The sequence below is a fragment of the Bos indicus genome, chromosome 1 (assembly GCF_029378745.1).
Source record: "Bos indicus isolate NIAB-ARS_2022 breed Sahiwal x Tharparkar chromosome 1, NIAB-ARS_B.indTharparkar_mat_pri_1.0, whole genome shotgun sequence".
NCBI lineage: Eukaryota > Metazoa > Chordata > Mammalia > Artiodactyla > Bovidae > Bos > Bos indicus.
Genome location: NC_091760.1, coordinates 16,062,016 through 16,078,847, shown reverse-complemented (window position 1 = coordinate 16,078,847; position 16,832 = coordinate 16,062,016). Strand labels below are relative to the sequence as shown.

Sequence of the window (16,832 nt, the reverse complement as noted above, 5' to 3'; positions counted from 1 at the left end):
AACAATTTATAGTTTGAACTTTGCTCATGTCATTTGGCTTCTCTTGATGCATATTTCCTAATCTCTACACTAGTTTCTTCTGGTTCTGCAATATTAAGATTTATTCATTCATTCATTCCGGGTATTTATTAGGGTCTTGCTTTGTAAAAAGTACTATGATGTGTACAGAGAAATTATCTCTGAAAAAAATGAAACTGGCTCCTGTACTCAAAGACTGTACAATCTAGAGGGAAGATAGACATAAACCAAGAATGAGAATAACCACCAAGTAATTACAACTAAGATATGCTGGTGCAATATGCTGCCAGGAAAGTCTTAGGCAAGTTTAGCTAGTTTATAGAATTAGATGGGGGTTAAGAAAGGATTCCCTTGGAAAGTGACTTTCTGAAAGAAACTTGTACGGAGTGAGCCTTCAAGGGAAATAAAGAAGTTTTTGAGGGGAAAAAAAAAATGTTGATTTGCTTTAAGACCTAGCAAAAGCATGGCTGGAAAAGAACATGGAGGTGTGTGAACAAAAATAAGGATTCAGAGGGACATGTGACCTATATAATCCAAAATTTTCTAAAAACCATGTAAATAAAACAGATCCTGAAAGTCATAAGAAATCATTTGAAGCAGGGAAATTACATGAGCATATGGACATTTTACACAGATTAATCTTGTTCATCTTGGTAGAAGCAAGAGATAGATGAACATGAATGCTTTAAAAAAATGTGGTTACAGTAAAAAAAAAAAAAGAAAGAAAACAGTGAATAAATTCCAGGCACACTGTAGATGTAGACTATCCTGCCTGTTTAAAAGAGTGGATTCAGTAGATATTGATGACTTTTGAGTTTCTTGCTTGGACAACTCTAACATTGTTGGTATCATTTCTGCAGGTAAAGAATCTTATAAACAGAGCAGCAGTTTTAGAATAAATATCAAACATAAGATCAGTTCGTTATTCATTAACTTTAAAATGTCAAATAGATGTTAGATATGTGTGTATGGCGACAAGATGACAGCCATGACTTGAAAACATGCACTGTGATGTTGTCAGCCTTAAGAGTGACTGGTATTTAGGCCTGTGTGAGGATAAAACCGCACAGTGAGTAATATCTACACCTTATGAAAAATAAATGATGTCTGTGATACTCATAAGTGCTTCCCAGTACCTAGAAGGGTGTCTGGTACAGCATCGGTATTCACAGGGTACTTGTTGAGGTATTGAAGGATAATAGAGTGTTAATAGCTGTATCCCAGGGAACTGTAATATACATGAAGAGGAAAGCAACCCCACCCCACCTCCAATGAGACTAAGATGTCATAGAGTTCCTGGAAAAATGCAAGGCTGTAATATTTTGAAAGTTGAGAGGCAGTCATATTTCCAGAAGAAAAGTTATCAATCACATTTGTCCCTCCAGAAGCTGCTGAGAGGTTAATGAAACTCATTTGAAAGAAATGTGAAGTCTGTTTACAGCTGTGCTGAAATTTGAGGGAAAGAAATTAGGTGGACAAGGGCTGAGGATCATATGGAAAGTTAGCAGGTGTAGACTCCATGTTAATTTAAGGTTTTCAAGTTTTGTATGAAGGTGAGCAGAGCAGGGAAGATGTCAGTGTTAGAAGGACTTTTATGATGAAAAAGGCTAGAGCATGTTACACAGCTGATGTAACAGATCAATCAGTCAAGGAAAAGTCACAGATGTAGAGACAAAACTATCTGAGAAGGTAGGAGATAGGATTCATACACTCTAAACTGTACAGCTGATACAGCAGCTTACTGGAAAAGGGGAAGCAATACATGATTTATTTTATCTATAAATATGTTACAAAATAATGTATAATTTTTGTGACTAAATCCAGAGACTACTGAGGTCTTAGGGAAAGACAGATAAAAGATATACCCTTATAGTTCAAAAATTGTTTGATTTAGCCCTAGGAGGATTCTTGGGGCAATTTTAGAAGCTGTGATGGTTGACGGTAGACTGGGGAGCCTTTAAACCCACAAAATACTATAGAATTAAAATTATGTATCAGCAAAATAGAATAAAATATATTTATATACTTTCAGCATAATTACTCATAATTTCTTATTCCATTTTAAAACACACATTATAAATTCAAGCATATTTTAAATCAGTTATATTTAATAAACTGGCAAATCTTGTCTTATTTAATTGGAAAAATATATGACATTTAGAAGTTAATTTAGTTTTAATTTATATTTTAAATAGCATGTATTATAGACTGTCAAAATAAAGTATACAGACTTCGAATTAAAAAAAAACATTACTTATGTACATTCAGATATATTTAACTCTTTAAAGCAACAAGCTAAATCTAGAGTATATTTATTTGTTGGACTGAGGGACTAATTTTTAACAATAGGCTTATCTAACATTCATATGTAATACATTCTATTCATAATAGTGGCTTCTCTATGTATGTATTTTAGTGGACACAACATCAGTCAATAGTTTATGGTTCAGATTTTAAAAATATTTTATGATTAGTGATATTTTCCTATTCTCACTTATTAAATATGTGTTTATTTTGAATGTTGTGTCCCTTGATTCACAAAAAAAGTGTGCAAAATAACAACCACAATCAATTTGGGATATTCATACAGCATAATTCTATCTCATTTTACTTTATAAACATTGAAAATATTTGGTGGATGACAAATTACTCTTGTAAAACTGACTATAAAATCATCTATGGAACTAGAGACTGATAAAATGATATTTATTCATTTTCTCTGTAATTTCAATGGCTAAAAATATTCCTAACATGCTAGAATGACTATAATATAATGCCTTAAAAAATTCTTGGTAATAAAATTACTCTGAAAATATTTTTCGCAATTTATTTTGGCTTTACAACATGTTTAATATTGTTTGTTTAACCAAAACCCAAAAACCACCTTAGTACCTTTTAGCAACTGCTTCCTTTTTCTTTTCTTGTTACTATGAATTGAAGACATGTTTAATATTTACATTGACTCAATATAATTTGGTGACACATAATTCTATCCATATAGAGAAGTGACATAAATCATCACCAATACATATATTGCTAACATTTTTTCAGTTAGTTTTTATTATAATCAACTTTTGATTATACAAATAATGAACTATTGAGTGAAATTATTTTGATGGCATTCAACTCTACTTTCAACAAGACTAGTGTATATTTCATCTCCAAATAACATGAACAGAAAATAAAATATTCAAGTTTATGGCAAATACTAAAATGTTTTCTTAAGGTTATGATTGTTTTAGAATAGAAAGAAATTCTAAAATAATGGTGAGGTTGAAGTTCAATTAATGGGGAAGAACTTCATTTTAACAGTGTGGAAATCTCAGCCAAGTTTAAATACTAATCATACGTTCAAGACAATATTTATTTGGTTTAGCCCATAATATAAAAATAAATTTCTGTAAACTATTTTCATTATCTTTGTTTCTCAAAATTATTTTAAATGAGAAACAATAACATATGTGTCACATGTACCAATGGCCAGTTGAGTTAATGTTCCTCGCTTCTATTCTTTTGCAAATTTTCATTGCATGAACTTATAATTTTAATTATATTTCTTGGTAATTCATTCATTATTAAAATATAGCTATTCTTATTAAATGTGTTTTCTAAGAAAATATGATAGCAAAAAAAGTACTATTAGCAAACTTTACAGAATATGATGAGCTCATATTTAAGTAACAGTGTGAATTTACCAGTGACACTGTGGAATGACTGGTGACCTTTTTCTAAAAAGTTGTATCTTCAGTATAAAATATTTACAATGTTCACATTTGAGAAATCAGTGATATAACTAATGTCTATGTTATGTGAAATAAACATTATTTATATTGAGTCTCAGTTATATTTTTAATATGTGACAAAAATTTAGAAGCATTTTATACTAGATTTTTTTATTCTTTGTCTTGTATCAAAATATTTTTTGTAGGTAATTGGTAGTAGCTTTGTGTACATCTTGTATTAATTATTTTCTCCTTTTTTCTTTCCTACTGTCACTTTTTTCTTTTCCTTTATTTTCATGTTTATAACTCTACTCTTTTTCCTTAATTATTTTTTTCTTGTTCTACTTTCAAAAATAATTTTCATCATACAGATAAATGCTGTGAAGCGAATAAAAGCGAAAATGGAAGCCAGTCATGGCAGCTGAATGCTGCTGCATTTTCTTTCATTATAGTCATAAGTTTGTCTTGCATGTTTTAATGTTGTTGCTATATCATATATTTCCTTTTTTGCCCTGAAAACTTACAAGACTAATCTATAATTGCAATAAAATATTTTCTAAAGTCCAACTAAATATGCATGTGTCCTCACCCACAAATAGTGAGCCTTTTTTCCCTACCCCAAATTGCTGACCTTTAAAATAGATATATTTGTTGGGAAATCACAGAAGGACATTGAACCAAGATTGTTTCTTCCAAGTACTAGTTCACAGAGTAACTTGTTTCATTCTCAACTTTTTTTAATTTCTAAAGTTGGCCTTCTTAACTGTCATGTCACTTTTATTTGAACTTAAAAATGAAAGTGCTAGTCACTCAGCTGTGTCTGACTCTTTGTGACCCCATGATCTGTGTAGCCTACCAGACTCCTCTGTCCATGAAATTTTCCAGGCAAGACTACTGGAGTGGGTAGCCATTCCCTTCTCCAAGAGGTCTTTCTGACCCAGGGATCAAACCCTGGTCTCCTTCTTTGCAGGGGGACTCTTTACCATCTGTGTGAGCCACCACAGAAGTCCATTTAAAACTTAAGCATTTGCTATATCTAATATTATTTAATTTGATTATTTTACAAATATAACTCAATATCCATGGCCAAATATTGTATAAATAGAAATTTTGTGATGTAGAATTGTGGCTCTTTCATATTGACTTGATTGTTATTCCTTTGAATGTAGGTTTAGAACTTTGTAAACATAATATTTCATAGTTTACTATTTATATAAAACATAAACCTGATAGCTTTTATTACATTAAATGTGTATGTCTTATGTACTGCCTGATTTTCCTCTTATTGACATAAAATATCATAAGGAATTAAAGTGAACCAGATTCATTTCTTCAATTTGAATACCAAAAATCTAGACTTTTAGTTTTCATTAAATAAAACTACCTTTCTGCAATTGTCCCAAAGTAAATAGTAAGTTAAAGCTGATTATATTTTTAAAGTTGCACCCTGTGTACTAGGTTTGAATTGTGTTTTGCGGTAACATCTAGTATTCATGTTCCAACATAAAATCTTATTACTTTTTCCTGGAAACCTGAGTCAGTTTCTTTGCAAGATCAGAGGGAAGTAAATGTTTTAGCCACTACTTTCCAGAAGATGGAACTGAGATGAGGACGTGTTACTAGATTCCAGCACTGAGAGGAGGCTTGGTTTGATGGAGTAGCATGAGTAATGATTGTTATTTTCACATTTCATTCATTACAAAATAAGAAAGAAGTATTTTGTGTGTGTTTTTTTTTAACTCCCAGCTACAGTCTAGCAAGTAATTCTTACTATGTATTCAAGATAATTAGGAGGAAATCAAATTTACATGTATTAACAAGAATGACAGTGGCTCACATGGTAAATCAAATGATTGATTTCTGGGCTTTGAGATTCATTCATCAAAAACAATTTGTTTTGTTGTATTTATTGTTTTTATGTCTTCAATGAAATACTTACAGGATCCTATTATGTAAGATGTAAAGGTGGACCAACCTTTGGTAGTCTGTTTTCTGTAACTCATCTTTCCAAACTCTTTGCTGTCCACTGCTATACTTCTTTCTTCTGAGCTAACAGCAAATCTAAAGAATGCAGAAGTGACCCATTTACAGGTTAAATACACTTCTTTCTCCCCTGCTGAGACAAAGGGATTTCCTCCTACCAATTCATGCAGTGTGGGGATTTAACCTATTTATTGGAAATGTTCTAGTTTTAAAATTAAAATAACCAGTGTTTCTGTGTATTGAAGAACTAACTATAATTTCATACTACATTCCATGATTGCATCTCACATTCCATGGATTTGGATAATACTTGCAGATGTGTTGACTACTGATGTGTAACAAGTGCTAGGAAAGAAAGGAGTTCCAGGAACACTTGCATGAACAAATTTTTCCATTTGTTATAACCTGACTGGATCTTGCCAGTATTATAAATATTTCCATAATAGTCATAGAAATTATCTTGATGTAGTACATGATTATGAAATACTTTTGTAGAGAACATGTAATATGTCTTTAGTAAGATAAGAGAGTTGATTTTTTTTTGAAATTTTATTTTATTTTATTTTATTTTAGTTTTCTGAATGTTGAGCTTTATTTTTTTTTTAATTTTTTTTTAAATTTTTTATTCCTTTATTTCTCATGTGTTCCCCATCCTGAACCCTCCTCCCCCCTCCCTCCCCATACCATTCATAATCTATAATTCAAAGTCACAAACAGTGATATGAAGAACACTCAGTCTAGCTTACATGATACTTTGGCTGATATTTGGACAGGTCAGAAAAGAACCTAAAATTAAAATTCTAGTATCTTAGCGGAATTACTTGCACTTAATAAAGTTGTTCATTTATGTTTTTTAAACATCTAAGTCCAAGTCAAGATATTAATCCTAAAATTAATAAGCTATTTATTATTTGGCCAAGTTTCTATTCTTAGACGAACAGTTATTTTACAGTTCTAAGACGTGCGTAAGTTAAAAAATATTCTCGACATATTAAAATATAAACCCCGTGCTTTGCCTTATGTCTATAAGAAATAGGAGAGCACAAAACTATAAGCAATGCAGCGGTTGCATTTCAAAAAGTGAAACCTTAGAGAGCATAAATTACCTTGTCTGATTGTTATTTTACATTGTAATAAATGTAAATGTTGCTGAATTCTATTTTTTATTACTTGAGTTTTACTTTTGTTATGTACAACCATCAAGTCTGACAGTATGTTTTGTCTAATTGAAATCTGCTGTAGATCTAAGGAAATGTGATTATTGCTAACCAAGATGTAAAAATTCTCCTAGCATCATCCAATATTTTTTTTTAATCCAGTGGATTTTTCAATAAAATTTTGTGCCTAAATGTATAAATATGAACTTGTGTGTAAGGTGAGTTTTATGTTATTCATTATATTTAATCAGAAATATGTACCTATGTTCATTGTTGTATGTATTGTATCGTCAAATGTTAGATCATTTTAACAGTTTGCTTAGACCATATTATACCAGTTATAAAGTTAGGTTGATTTGCTTATGCATAGTTACCATTATTTGCACATAGAGCATTCTGATTATGTTTTTATATACACTTGAAATCATTTTTCTTCTTCCAACCCTTTCCAAGTTTATCTTCTTTTATCCATTTATCATTTATCCCTACTGATCTCTTGACCCCAATTCAAGCTCTAATTATTTATCAGATTGCTCTAAGGTCGATCAAACTACATTTCAGATATGTTAACAGATTATGCCTAAGAGGCAGCAATAAAACCTTTCCTATGAAAAATATTGTCTTATATGGGAGAACCTTAAGTTAATTTCATTTTTGTCTTTTCTGTTCTAATACTGTTATCCATTGAGAATAAAAACATTTTATAAACCCTATACCCATATTTTTTCCAAACTATTATGCAAATGTACTTATGTACTTATCTGCGTTCTTTGCTGGTAGACATGAAAATGATTGAAACTCTTAATGACTTCATTTTCCTTAAATTTTTTTTAATTAGCTTAAAGTATCTCAAGGGTTTAATAATGTTAAATAAATAAATTCTAGAGATTGGATTAACATATTATATATATATGTCAATTATGTAAAAATAATTGCACATAATTTTGACTGTTTGGGCGTTCAGCATTTCTTTTAATATTAATAATTAAAATTACAAGTATGCATAGTAATTCATCAGTTATACAATTTGGAGATGCTTATACAACTTATATTTTCTATTTAATAATTCCCATTAATTATATTTAATTTAAATTATAATGTAACTAAGGAAAATTCTATACTGTTTTTTAATCCAGACAGGTAGATTTATGATTTTTTATTTATATTGAACAAAATAAAATATTTGAGGAGGAATTAGGCCATGAACTTTTAGATCTGGGTGGTTACTTTCAGATATATGAAAAGCATTCTTTTTATTCATTATACACCTACACATGAATAAAATAATAAAATTTCTAGATTACAAATGATTTTAACAATTCAAGATGAATATTTGCATCACTAATGCAGTAGAGTAAATATGTTTGTATCTACCTTTCAAAAATAACTAATATTATGTGTATTTTCAGTTTATAGTAGTTAAGCAACATTTCTAGTCATAAAATTATCTAAAACGCCCCAACTATTTTATTAGTAGCACTAAGAGTTTTAAATAAATAACTTCTTAGGACACTGAAGTGAAGTGAAGTTGCTCAGTCGTGTCCGACTCTTTGCGACCCCATGGACTGTAGCCTATCAGGCTCCTTCGTCCATGGGATTTTCCAGGCAAGAGTGCTGGAGTGGATTGCCATTTCCTTCTCCAGGGGATCTTCCTGACCCAGGAATCGAACCTGGGTCTCCTGCACTGCACGCAGATGCTTTACTGTCTGAGCTACCAGGGAAGCACTACCTAAATTAAATATTATCATTTACATATTTCATAGCACTTATATATTAGAATTCCATTCACCGAATAAAGATACTAGATGAAAAGTTCATACCTAAATTTGTCATTTTATGTATTTTATTATTCCTCAAATCTATGAGACATAATGTAGTATCCTTTAACCCACTTTTGAATAAGTACAAATCAAGTAAGCTTTCTCTTACTTGGTTTTATTTCCTTTCATTCTTCCTTCTTAATTTTTCTTTATACTATTCTCTCTCTCTCTCCCTTCCTCCCTTTGCTCCTCCTCTCTCTCTTTCCCTCTCAATTTCGGGCCATGGATAAATAAGATGCAGTTCTTCTGTTCCTTTTCTGTTAATTGCTGTTAAATTTTTAAATTTCAGAATTTGTGGTATATATATATATGTCATAAAACCTTAAACAAAGTTAATGCATTGAATGGGTAGATTAAATTTATTTTCAAATGATTGGAGATATGAATATTCTACAAGTTGCCCTGGAATGATTTCAATATAAATTGAAATTGGTAAAAAGCCTATATTTAAATCAGCTGATTATGTCATTAAAAATGAGGTAGTATTTAATCACTATTAATGCTTGATAATCTTAGAATGCAGAAGATATTAACAGTAAATATTAGGTCTTAACTAAAAGGAAAAAGTTTCAAATATCTAATTAACATATTTTCTGCCCAACCACCATCTAAACTAATCCTCTAGAGTTAACATCTTTAATTTTTTAATTATTTATTTCTAGTTGAAAGATAATTGCTTTAACAATATTTTGTTGGTTTCTGCCATACATCAGCATGAATCAGCCATATGATTCATGCTGATGTATGTAGTATATCTTTCTACTACATGGTGCTTAAAAATTTAATATAATACATAATGATTATAAAAGTAAATAGCATCTCAGTATTTTGGTAGGAGAATGGATTCAATCTAATTTCATTGTTCTGAAATAAATCAGAGATGAGAATCTAATATCAATGCTTTATTTTCCAAACACCTTAGTTTCTTTATCTTACCTAAGATTATGAATCAGATACAGATCTCTGGTAGTCATCCTCCCCTCCCTCATGGTTATTAAGTAAGTAATTGGAAGCCTAAAATACCTGTCTGTAAATCTTACAGAAAGAGTGGATTATTCTAGAACATCAGTTTTTAGCTACTAGTTAGCAAAATTGAAAAACAAAATAGCCAGGGAAAACACATATGTTCAAAAGTTCTAGTAGTGAATCTGAGGTGATTTGAACTGCAACTGATGTCCTCCTGTCTTTGTTGTAGACTATTATTCCAGCTACTTTTTAAAGATATACTCATTCAAGTGTAATTAAATTTTAAGTATGAACTAATCTAATGTTGGTTGTCTTAAGCCTACATACATTGTAAACTTTCTTTATTTGTATATGTTCAAATTGAATTTAGTTATTCTTTATCACTCCATTTTCAAGTAATGGAAATGTAGTTATAAACTGGGAACATTGCATAATATTCAGAGATAACATAACTTTTAAATTATGCCATATTTATCTATGTACTAAATGGGCACAGTGAAATAAATCTCTAGTAAATCCTTTTTTTCCCTAAAAAGTAAGAAATTGAAAATGACTGTTTTTAAAGAACATCCATAATTCATGAACTTCTTTCAAGAATATTTTTTATCTCACATCTTAACATCGATTTTATATATAACAGTTCTGTTTTAAAGTGATTATTTCTGATCATTTTAATTGCATTTGTTTTCATCATAGCTTATTTTCTTAAAATAAAATGTATGTTATATATGTATTGTCCTCAATATCATCTCTTATTTAAAACCTGTGACATAATATCCAGCACTTTGTGTAATCCTATGCATGAGTTTCATAGTATATTAAATGTCATTTTATTTTCTGTACTTCTGTGTCTCCATTGTTGTAATAAAGAAAACTGAGGAAAAACTTTGCTATATGTGTTTTCTTTATTACTGGTACAAACCTTTTCTGTCTTGTGTGTTTTCATTTCTAACTTGATCAGATTCAGTATCTCAAAGTAATACATGTATGGTAACACATGCATATATATTTCTCTTTTACAAACAGTCAATTGTTGCATTGCCAGTTAAAAATTAAATAGTGTAGAAATTACAAAAGGGAAAATACTCATTTTCAAGATTTGCATTATTTTAAGGCATGCTTAATCTTCCTTTATCCAGAACAGCCTTCTCCCAAATATATGTCTTAAAGACCACTCATTAAAATGTTTGCATACATTTTAAAATGAAAATTATAATATCTGTATTTTGTTACAATGCTTAACTTATTTCAGTTGATAAAATAGTTATAGAAGTTTTATATATTGGGAGAGAGAAAGAGGTAAGCTGATTTTTTTTTCTGTTCTTGTTTTTATTTTTCCTGAAGCTCCTTAAAAATGATATGGTATCAAATGGGAAGTATCTGGGGATATTTGAACATTTTCATAGTGACTGTCACAGTAATTTTATATTACCTGGTTAGATTTATGTTACTTTATTTTGGGGGACCACTAAGGAAACTAAAGAGATTTGAGCAAATATATTCTAGCATTCTAATAAAACACCATTATCTTGTTATAGCAACAATCTGAGGATCAGAGAACGACTAGTCATTGACATAGTCCAGTTACTCATATTCTGTTTTCCTTGTATGTTTGTTTTACCAAATTACACTGACAGGAGGTATACCTAAATCTCTTGTCTATTACTTATATGATCTTCTAGCTTTGACCTGATTCCTTTGACTTCTTGATTGGACCATAGGAAAAACTTTCTGGCAAAGGAAAGGCTGTGTATTAACTGACCACCATGCCTTCCAGTAGTCCTGGTACTTCTCTTAAGCTGCTGTTATATTTCTCACTTCAACTTATACATAAAGCTTCATTTATTCTCATGATCAGTATAATAAACTCACGTGGTGTATATAGTCTTAGAGTATCACGTTAAATTTTATTATTTTCTGATTTTTATACGTTGTATAAAAACGTTTTTTAAATGACTTATTTATATTTTTGGTTGAAATAAATAATATTATCTTTATATGAAATACTATTTTTACTTTCTAATGAAAGCTAAAATAGACATTTCCATTTCAACATCTATCCTTTTCATTTTAAAAATAAGAAAATTCAGTACATAATTTGCACAGTGGCTATATGCTTGCTTTACTGATTTCTCATTTATTATTACAAGAGAAATACTAAATTATTTTAAAAATCATATTAGAATATATTCTTTTATTTTTTTTAAATGTGGTTAAAACAGAACTAAAAATTATCTCCTCAAACTAGCATTTCTGGTTTGAAGAATCTCTGAATGACAAATTTCCATTTGCCATTGCTTCTTTCTATATCATTTCATCACGCTGAACTGGATATGTACATTACCTGAAAGATTAAATGCAAAATTCACTGATGGTCTTGAAAAATGATGAGAAATATATTATACTTTTGGTACTTATTGTTGGAAAACAGAATAACAATTAATTGGGTTTTCATATACTATCCTGAGACTTACTCTTCCATCAAATGGCTCAGATATGAAGGAAAGTTTACTTAAGGAAATAGAAATATTTCTCTACAACACTATTCAGTATGGTTCATTTCTAGATTTCCTCATACAAAAACAGGAAACTGAAAGTGATTGACTTGCCTGTGTGTTACTCATAACTTAGTATGTCACATTTTGGTAGTTGTTAAAGGACATAAACATAATTATAGAAATTCTCAGTTGATTCAGGCCTATTAACAATTCCCATTAAGATTTTAAAATATTAACTTTTTTCCTGCTCTTAAATATACTTTGTTTTCTAGGCTAGTTTCAACTTTGCACCAAAATTGAGAGTACTGTACCGAGTTCTTATATACCTCTTATCTCGATATACATATAGCCTTCTCCATTATAATCATGCAGAGTGGTACCTTTGTTACCATCAATGAACCTACATTGAGACATCATTTTTTACCCAGAGTTTGTATTAAGTGTTACTCTTGGTTTTGCACATTCTATGGGTTTTGATGAATATATAATGACATGTATCCACCATTATGGTATCATACAAAACAGTTCCAGTGCCCTAAAAATCCTCTGTCCTCTGCCTGCCTTTTCACCCCTGTCTCTCTGCTAATTCCTGACAACTACTGATGTTCATAGGTTTGCCTTTTCTGTAGTGTCATATAGGTGGAATCATACAGTAAGTAATATTTTCAGATTGGCTTATCTCACTTGGTAATGTACCTTTAAAATTCCTCCTATATCTTTTCATGTGCCTCTGTATCTTTTCATGTTCATTTCTTTGTAGTATTGAATGATATTCCATTGCCTGGCTGTTCCATGTTTTATCCTTACACCAAATGAAATGAATAACATTTTTGTCTCCATTTTTCTTAGTGAAAGTCTACACTTCTATTTTATAGTTGATGGTATACAATATAGTCATTCAGATGCAGTGTGCAATAATAACTGGCCCTACATGTTTAGAATGTTTTGTTTTAATAACGTAGCTTAATTTTTTAATTTAACCCCAATGCAGAAAAGGAAGTTTCTAAGACACAATACAATGCATGTTAAAATGGAAATTTTGTAAAATTAATAGGTTATAAATTCCTTAAAAAATGATAATATCATTCATATATTTATTCACATTTACATTTATTGTCTTATAAATTTAGAGAATTCAAAAGTATGTATATTTAAGAATTTTATAATAAATAGGTTAAACTGTATGGAATTTCAATAAACAATTTGTAAAACATCAATTGTAGTTTAATATTGATGCTCCTGCTCTTTAGTTGCTAAGTCATGTCCAACTACTTGCTACCCCAAGAACTATTTAGTCTGCCAGGCTCCTCTGTTCATAGGATCTCCCAGCCAAGAATACTGGAGTGAGTTGCCATTTCCTTCTCCAGGCAGTCTTCCCAACGCAGGGAGCAAATCTCTGCTTCTTGGCAAGTGGATTCTTTACCCCTGAGTCACCTGGGAAGCTCTAGTTTAATCTTATACAAGTGTAATTCAATTTTGTAATATAGTCTTTAAGAAAAAAAGGTGTTTTCTGTTTGTGTAAAGAAAATTTAATTTCCTTGTTTTAAATATAGGGAATACTCTTTTAATATTAAAAGAAACAATGAAATTGGCCATTTAATGAGTGAACAAAGACCTAAAATTTAAACTATTCACTTTTTTTTTAACACTGATCAATATCTGTTTTGATCATATTCATATCATTCTAAGAAGCTCCCTTTTCTACTAACCAATAAAAGCTTCACTGTCTTATATGAAATAACAAAATTAATTCCATGAAAGTAAACTGAACACATACCATAAGATTTAAACTGAATATGAAGAAATTATAGTGAGTGAGGTAAGAATAAACTTCAAATATAGCAGTTTGAATAATTATCATATAGAAAAATATTTTATATTACTGTCCATTTTTTGGACGGGATTTTATGGAAGGTGGTCTCCTTCCAACATAATTAGCAATTTGAAATGTCAGTGTAGATAGGAGCATAGATATTCTGCTATGCAAATGCTTTAGATATTTCACAATTTCCCATGATTTATATTTGTACCAGGTTTTCAACCATTATAAAATATTCATTACTAAGTTTTTAGTTATTTGAAATATTTATCAGAAAAATGTTGTTATCTACTATTTCTTTTAGCCAAGTTGATTTTTCAAAATTAATGCAATTATTTTATTCTTTTTTTTTGGGGGGGGGGTTTTAAAACATTTTTATTTATTTAATTTTTGGCTACACTGGGTCTTTGTTGCTACCTGCGAGCTTTCACGATAGTTCTATAAAGTTGCCATGAATACTGAATTAGGAAATACAGAACAGCTATGGGCGGGTGCTACTCTTTGTTGTGGGGCAGATGCTCCAGGAATGTGGGCTCAGGAGTTGTGGCACGTGGGCTTAGTTGCCCCATGGCATATGGGATCTTCCTGGACCAGGGATCGAACCCGTGTCCCCTGCATTGGCAGGACAATTCTTTTTTTTATTCTTTAATTTCCTTTCTTACATTAAAACATGTTACCTTAACTCATATTAAAACTTGACAAGTTTCCATCAGCATTCTCATAGAAGAAGAATACTTTTTATATTTTAGATTGTTCACTTTTTATACAGAATTGTTTTAAATTTTAAAAAAGATAGATACTAAAACCTTAAGGGAGATTGGATAGATATTTTAAAAATGGTCAAAATTATGAGTCACTTGAAATGTCATTCTAATTAAAAGTATATAGAATAAGTATACAGGCAAACTGTTTACCATCTGAGCCACCAGGGAAGCCCATACTAATTATAATTTATGGTATATATGTATATGTATACATATATAATACAAAATATAGTATATTTTATCTTATACAGTGTCTACTTTTTATATTTTTTGATGGAGACCATTTTTAAAGTCTTTATTGAATTTGTTACAATATTGCTTCTGTTTTATTTATTTATTTATCTTGGCCATGAGGCATGTGGGATCTTAGCTTCCTGTACCTTCTGCATTGGAAGATGAAGTCATAACAACTGGACCACCAGGGAGGTCCCTACAGATAACGTAGGGAAGTCCCTTCGTTATCTAATGTGAATTAAATCACTAATCGCAATATGAGACTATCTTCTAGCTTATTCAATCCCAACAGCAGGCAGATATTGACATGTATATATGCATTATAGAAAAAGGTATGGAATAAGAGAGAGGGAAGGCTGGATGGACATTTAGCACTGTAGCCCAAGCCTCTGCTAGCCCCACTCCCAACCATTGCAACAGGCTTTATTTCCTTGTCCGTGTGTTTCTAGCCTCTTCCTACCATCTTTTAAGAAAAGATCAGTTAGGTTTTGTTGTTGGTGGTGATTATTTTGTTTTGGTTGATTTATTTTTTCATTTGTCTATTCAATTGAAAGTTTCATTCTTTTTAACCTCATAATTTATCACTTAATCAGCATCTTCCACCAGTTACCCCCAATATCAAATCCCTAATATCCATAAATATCTGCTAACTTCAGGTTATACTGTATATTTTCATATATCTCCTTCTTTGCTCATATCATGTTCTAACTTAAATGGGCTCATAATCACACAGAAAACTTCTTATTCTTCAGTGTCATGTCAGAAGTTATCTTTTCTATCATGCCTTCCTTGACCACTAGTCATCAGCTTCCACGCTTCTTCCACCTATTTTCTCAGGTCACACTATGCTACACCACTAGAAAAGCATTCTCAGTCACCCCTACAAATACATTAATAACTCCCAGTGAAGAGAGTCCTTTGCCTTTTTCTTTTTTTATTCTCACAACAGCTTGATAGAATTGTTTAATAGCATTATGATAATCATGTCATATGATTATCACATAGGATGATCATATGTCTTTGACCAATTTGTCACTAGGCTAAAAGATAACTTTTATGATATAAAGGACTAGAAAATATTTTGAAAAAACATGTCAGTCACAATCCTACTTTGTAAATATATATATATATTTACATATATATGTAAATAAACATGTATACTTTTAGAAAAGAGTGTAGGGCTTTAAAAATATTAATTTGCATAGTAAAGTATAATTTCCTTTCCATTACTAAACCAATTATCTTCAATTAACTGCTTTTTCTTACCTCAAATCAGTTACTTAGTTTAAAAAAATGTCTGATTTATCAGTGCTACCTCTTGATACCATCTTCCAAATCTCTCCTGTTAGTAGGGAAAAGGGACTTGAAAGGAAATTGTAGATTAGCATTGCATTTATGCATTAAAAAAATCATTATACATGTAATATCATTTTGACAGAAAAACCAAAACGACTAGAAAATAGTATATAGGAATTGTAAAATACAATCTTCACCTCCCAAATACTAGGGTTGTATGAAAAGAAATTCGCTAGTAGGTAGTAAGTTGTCTACATCAGTATTGCTGAACTGATTACACACACAGAAGACAAGACTACCTTTTTAAGATGTACCAAAAATAGCCTGAAGACTTAAAACATAGATGAGGACTTCCCTAGTGGCTCAGATGGTAAACTGTCTGCCTGCAATGCAGGAGACCCGGGTTTGATCCCTGGGTCGGGAAGATCCCCTGGAGAAGGTAAAGGCAACCCACTCCAGTACTCTTGCCTGGAAAATCCCATGGACAGAGGAGCCTAGTAGGCTACAGTCCATGGGATCGCAAAGAATCAGACACAACTGAGTGACTTTACTTTC

General features: G+C 30.8%; 1 protein-coding gene across 2 annotated transcripts in view; it reads left to right on the top strand.

Moving 5' to 3' along the window:
* The window catches only part of NCAM2 (neural cell adhesion molecule 2), a 568,800-nt gene that overhangs the window by 521,242 nt on the left and 30,726 nt on the right, over positions 1–16,832 (top strand). The window contains exon 16 of one of the 2 annotated variants that reach the window (XM_070786219.1): positions 4,112–7,663. The exons of the other annotated variant lie outside the window; for it this stretch is intronic. Coding sequence (XP_070642320.1) covers positions 4,112–4,218 — 107 coding nt within the window. The 3' untranslated portion in view covers positions 4,219–7,663. Of the gene's footprint in view, positions 1–4,111; positions 7,664–16,832 lie in introns of those variants that run through there. 2 annotated transcript variants of the gene reach the window in all.